We start from the raw sequence: 6172 nt of genomic DNA on the forward strand, positions 1-6172 counted from the left end.
TATCTTCTTCTTCTATCTCCCTCTTAAAGTGTGTGAAAAACTATATCGAAAAATTTAAAATTTAATAAAAATATTTAATTTAAAACATTTCAAATAAAAAATTAATCTAACAAAGAAAGAGAGAAACTTTTGATTAAAAAAATAATTTAATTGAAAGAGAAAGAGAGAAAGAGAAAGCCTAGGCCCTACAAGTGAGAGAGGGGATTCAATTAAAAAGAAGAAGGGGAAGAGAAAGAAAGAGATTACACATGAGAGAGAGGGAGGGATTCAATTAAAAAGGGGAAGGGGAAGAGAAAGGAAGAGGGGAAGAGAAAGGAAGAGATTAAGTATGAGAGAGAGGGGAGGGGGTTTTAATTAAGGAAAAGCAAGTTTGAAAAAGGGGGTAGGTTCTTTGAAGAGGCCTTCCCTAACCTATAAGATTTAATGTCTGGGTCACGAATACCAAAATACGGAGCTACAAGATTTAATGTCCGAGAAAAACACGAATACCAAAATACGAAGCTATAAGATTTTAGAATGGCCTTCTAAAAAGGAAGAAAGTGTATTCGCTAGGATCGAGAGGCAGAGGGCCTAGCTCTGATGACACCCTTATCCTGCTAACCTACCTCATATTCACGCTGGCCCAATGCTCCTCTCTCCAACCCATGATGACATCGACGATGATCCGAGGCTGCAGCAGCTACAGCACTTGAACCTCGAATGCCACATCAATCAGTCCTGTAAGTATTCCTTCCTTCTCCCATTCCATCTCCCAAAAACCATGACTGTCCATTCTTATGCTTCCGTGTATGGCTGAGAAGATTGTCAGTCACAAGGAAAGTCGAAACAAGGGGGACGCTTCCTGAAGAATTGGGCGTCCATATTACCAACAATTCCTGCAAATTCACATTCGCATATTTATATCCAGCAGGACGGACAGTTTGTTGCCTTGTACGAAGCAGTTTCAAAACGAAATCAGTTTCCTTCTAAATCATCTCCATGTCTAGAGAGGTAAGAACGATCGGACAGTCCAATGGGAGTTCTCAGCTTAATTTTTGAAGTCGCAGAGGCGATTCAACAGAAGCATGGTGCGCTAGAGCTCCCCTCTTCACATTATGGATGGATGGTGTAAAGGAGACTCCTAATTCAACAAAATAGAGCTTGCTTTGCCAGGCCTTAACGCAGTATATCATGAATTCGTACCCCTATATCAGCTGGATGATTGAGGCATCCATGCATGCTTTTATATTCTTTTTGCTTTATAACTGACTTGAGATCCACACACTTGATCCTAGCCATACTGGAGTTGAAAGTGGAGCTATGATATGCTTGATTGAGGGAGGACCTATGATCATAAGATCCCTTGGGAAAGGGACATGCTAGACAACAGGGGGATCTATAATTGTAAGAATGCCTTGCAATAAATGCAACCTGTCCAGACATCCAAGCAGCTGCATCAGGAGTCATCGGGGAAGGGTGAACAGGTATGGAGCTATTGATAGTGGAAGTGATTGGCCGTGTGTAGAAAGGGCGGGGTACGTGTGTGACTGGAGATTCCAATCCACCATCTCTTAGGTATGAGCCCAAATCTTGACAACTGGGCTACTGCTTTGGGGGACAATGGAAGTTATTATTTTGCATTGTGCATTTCTCCTTTCCTAAAAAAATGACAGGATGGTAGAAGGTAGAGAAGAGATAGCCCAGAGAAGCAATGAAGGGATGGTGTGCGAGCAAGACTAGACACTCTGATATTAGAGAAGAAGCTTCTTCTTTTGCTGACTGGCTTCAGAAGCTCAATGGACTTTTGATATGTTTGTGGTGTGCCAACTTTGAAGGCTGCTGCAGATGAAAAAGAGACCTTACTGCAGAGTGGCATGTATGTTAGTACAAGAGTCTTGGTAAATTTCATGATTCCATTAAGAAAACATGAAGATAGTGTGCAGTTGACACAAGATAGACTGATCCAAAATCATAGATAAATAGTCCTTTCATGGGCCTGCATTAGACCCACTGTTTACTATCTCAGATCCAAAATCATAGATAAATAGTCCTTTCATGGGCATGAATTAGACCCACTGTTTACTATCTCAGATCGGTGACTTGGTAGCAGGTGCACATGCAATTCTTTTACATATGGCATCCTTTTGATTGCTCTCATTTCAGGATCACGATAGGTATTATGTTGCCTCAATTGTCCTGTCTTTGTCATGAATCTTTTTGCATTTATGAAGCAAGTGTGACTGCAGTTCTTCTGTGAATTATGACTTTGTCCTAGCTTTGTCTAGGCTTGTCTTTGACATACATGACTTTCAGAACTGTTCAATGGATGGAGTTCCGAGTTGGATGGTTTAAGTTCCAAATTTTCTGATTTATCGAAGGCCAATAACATGAGAACATGACTAATCTTGCTAAAAACACCAATGGACTGGGAGCAAGGTGGAAACATCAGCCATGTTGAGTTACAGCAATTCTCTGAAGGTTTTGTCATGGAAACCTGAAATTGAGATCTGCTCTCTTTCTGGCCTTGTGAAACCTGTAAGTGAGATCTGCTCTTGTTTTGGCCTTGTGCCAGAGTCCATGAGTGGAAGTGCAGAGGTGATGTATGTATTCGGGGATTATAGTTGGGGGGTGAAAAGGATGTGGAAACCTCACTCACCACTTCTGTATCTTGCTGGGTGATCATAATGAAGATCACAAAAAAGGACTGATACAGCCTCTTCTATTGAATTAGACTTGGCTGGGCTTTATGATATGTCCCACTAGTTTTTATACTTTTTTTTGCTTGACATAAGCATGCAGTATTAACCAGTTCCCTTATGCAAAATTTGAACTTTGTTAGGTTGAGTTGTTCCAACAGCAGTGCTGCACCCAGCTTTGGTAGTTCTGTTATCAATGCTCAATGTGGTTGTTTACAGTCTACCATATCATAACTTCGTTACAGTAAGTGACAAATTGTGCATCACTCTAAATCTGTAGTTTGACACACTTTAAGGTGAAATGTTTGAAGTGGAACACAAATGTGAACTTTCTTGGTAGGTGTATTGATGAATATCTTTAACAAGCATATTGGTCTCTTATATGTGGTTATATGCTGTTTCCTTTGTGATGTAATCTTTTGCTCCTTAAGCTATGCAAATGAGCATCTCATTTTTGTTTACCTCTCATGACAATGAAACCTGACAGCTAAGTTTGTCCTCAATCGTGAATACTGTAAAAAACATTTACATAAAACAAATCAACTCTCAGGTTCTTTAACAGAGTCCATGGCATGATATGTCGAGTTGATCAATCCGATGGTTTCCTTTCATAGCCACCTAATAATACAGTGAGGAGAGGCTTCTCGAAGTTGACAATGATTGCTATAGTCTGTAGTCTTTTGTGTGTTGGTTTGAAAGAAGCTCAGGCAGGCATAACTTTAGGAGTGGTGGAAAATCCAAAGCATGCATTAAAGGGCTAATTTGTGTTTCTGCTGTAATCAGGTGATGGCTGCTACAGTTTCTTCTGTTGAATCAGTTGGTGGGCAGCTCGCCTTCTCTATTTCTACATGTAGTAGGTGTCGAGCCAGCTCTTCATCCAACCTAGGGACAACCTTCCACTTTAGACAGTCCTTGTCTATTGGCAAGAATGTGAGCATAGTTTCAAAGAAGCAAAGGGCTCGGGATCGAGTTGTTGTGTGTGGCCTTGAAGACTTTATTGGAGGTGATCTCCTTGGTTTTGATCTTGGAAAATGGGAGAATGATGTGGAGAAGTACGGTGCTATTGCATTTTATGCACCTGCGGAAGGTGGGTATGAGGGCCGCTATATGACACGGCTCAAGGATAAAGGCTACCACTTTCTCATGTTGACAGCTAGGGGCCTGGGTGATGTGGAGGCATACCTGTCCAAAATCCATGGGGTTCGACCGGTATGTATTGTTTGATTGGCCTTATGCAGCTTTCAATTTCAAGAGAGCAATTAATTACTTAACACTACAACATTTGTCAGCCCCTCTCGTTTTTTCAATCACGTATTGGTACCTTGAATTCGAGCCATCAGTTTCATGTCTTTTTTAATGTGATCTTGGTATTGCATTTGTGTCTTTTTTTGAAAGGTTTTTGTGTGGGCAGTGGATTCTGCACATCTATTCAAGACTCAAGTTGATCATCTGAATGCGGGGAACTTCTTGTTAAGTAGCTGTGTTGAATACTTTTACATTTGGTAACCTGTAGGCTCTCAGAGTTTCCATTTTGATGCCTAGGCATGTGAAGTTTTGAGTCAGCTCTTCAAACTGTTGGAACTTTGGAAGCCTGATTTGCTAGAGTATTTAATATTGACCTGCAAATTGTGCATGCTTATTTAAAGAAAACATCCAGATCACTCCCTTAATTACATCAATTGTTTCTAAGCTTTGTGTGCCTGTTAGACGTTCAGTGCTCTGCATTTTCTTGTGTTCAGCCTAAATGATGTGTCTCATTGTCTGCACTTCTAGTGTGAAGCCTTGATTTTGGAATAGATTCTCAGAGATCTGGACATGAATCCTTGTTTTTTGAATTGATACTCAGAAAATCAGATGTGGGGTACCTTTTCAATTATATGAACTGCATGTGAACAGATTTTTCCGAGTATATTGCATTCTCAATGTAACAGCTTAGCTCTTCAGTCCACTTAGAAAGTTTTGGATGATATCTTTATTGAAAGATTACATTTTTGTGTCGTAAGTTACCTGGTTTTTACCCACCTATTTCTGTCATGTTTTGCTTGCCAAGATTAAATGATATCAGAACATGATGTGCAGCCCCATTTAGGAAAGCAAAAGATCGTGCGATGGTACTTTCCGCCCGAGATTGACTACAGGCTTGCTCTTCTTCCTGAAAACAGCACAGGTCTGGTTTTATGGCTAATTGAAGCACAGGTACATGACCTGATACTTCGTTTCTAAATCAACTGAAATTTATTAGTTGAGGTAATGAAGAAGATGGTGGTTTTGCCATCGCTGCAGGTGCTCTCTAAAAGCGAACTACAGTATCTAGCTCTTCTACCGACCCTTCAACCAAAAGTCAAAGTTATAGCTGAGTGTGGAGCATGGTAATATACACTGCAAACTTGAGGAATAAGAAAATTAATTAGGATAATGTTGGTGTCATTATGAGTAGTTATGGTAGTCAATCCAGTGGACTTTTCACAACTGCTGTTTTGCTTGCAGGAGAAAAGTGAGATGGAAGCCTCTTAGGGAAATAGCAGGCTTGGAAGCAACTCTAGTTGCTAGCTAATCAATGGACCCTCTTCCACCCTTTTGTTTGTAACATTTGAAGTGAAGATCTCGTCGATCACAACCAGGGGTTCTGTCTTTCATTTGGAGACTCCCCCTCGCAAGCCTATCCATCAAGTAATGGTACTCTTGTTTGGCTCAATGTGCTACCAGGCAGATCCTTGTACTCATATTTGTGGCAAGCTGCCAGAGTTTGACTATTCTTTGAGCGATGTGTTTTAAGTAAACATAAAAAATTGAGCAAGTTTTAGAAAAAAGAGCTTATATTTGCAATGCCAACAAATGAAATTTTTGAGTAAGATGAGCAAGATAAAACATCATCTTGACATAAGGTCATCACTACTTTTGTCAATGATAATCCTCAAAGAGCTATTTAAGTTTGGATTCACGATTAGATAACTGCATGTATATATTGTAGAGGTAATAAAGTGTGAATGAGAACAGAAAGCACTATTAAAGTCAATAAGTGCAAAAAGCGGTACTAGAGATAATCAATATAAGAATATGAGATGACATGATATATTATTTGCATACAAACAACATGACATGAGAATTTCCAAGTCATGATGACTTGCATTCATCATTGATGAAGTCGTTGTGATGTTAATGATGCCCTTGTTGCCTTATATCATAACTTGGGTCATTTGGCTTGGACATTGCCATTGCCTCCGCGTACTTAAGAAGAATACTTTTGAAAGACAATACACCAATAAATAACAAATGTGTGAAGCTATATTGCCAAACATAGACTATGATATTAGCAAGAATAATGACATTTCTAAGAAGAATACCTTTGAAAGACAATACACCAATAAATAACAAATGTGTGAACCTATATTGTCAAACATAGACCATGATATTAGCAACAATAATGACTTTTCTAACATACTATTGTACCATAGTAAGGAAAATGAACCAAAATTCATCATGGATGATTGTCACAA

At 39.5% G+C, this 6172-nt stretch overlaps 1 protein-coding gene across 1 annotated transcript; it reads left to right on the forward strand.

Moving 5' to 3' along the window:
- Positions 1 to 2824: 2824 nt before the first annotated feature.
- LOC148018889 (NAD(P)H-quinone oxidoreductase subunit N, chloroplastic-like) lies at positions 2825 to 5485 on the forward strand. The gene is made up of 5 exons (XM_087701602.1): positions 2825 to 2919; positions 3459 to 3884; positions 4755 to 4871; positions 4959 to 5044; positions 5163 to 5485. Exons 1-5 carry the CDS (start codon positions 2872 to 2874, stop codon positions 5227 to 5229), a joined length of 744 nt encoding a protein of 247 aa, XP_087557728.1. The 5' UTR covers positions 2825 to 2871; the 3' UTR covers positions 5230 to 5485.
- The last annotated feature ends 687 nt before the right edge of the window (positions 5486 to 6172 follow it).

This window comes from Lygodium microphyllum, chromosome 20 (genome assembly GCF_053477565.2).
Source record: "Lygodium microphyllum isolate KBCC chromosome 20, Lygodium_microphyllum_v1.1.10, whole genome shotgun sequence".
Classification (NCBI taxonomy): Eukaryota; Viridiplantae; Streptophyta; class Polypodiopsida; order Schizaeales; family Lygodiaceae; genus Lygodium; species Lygodium microphyllum.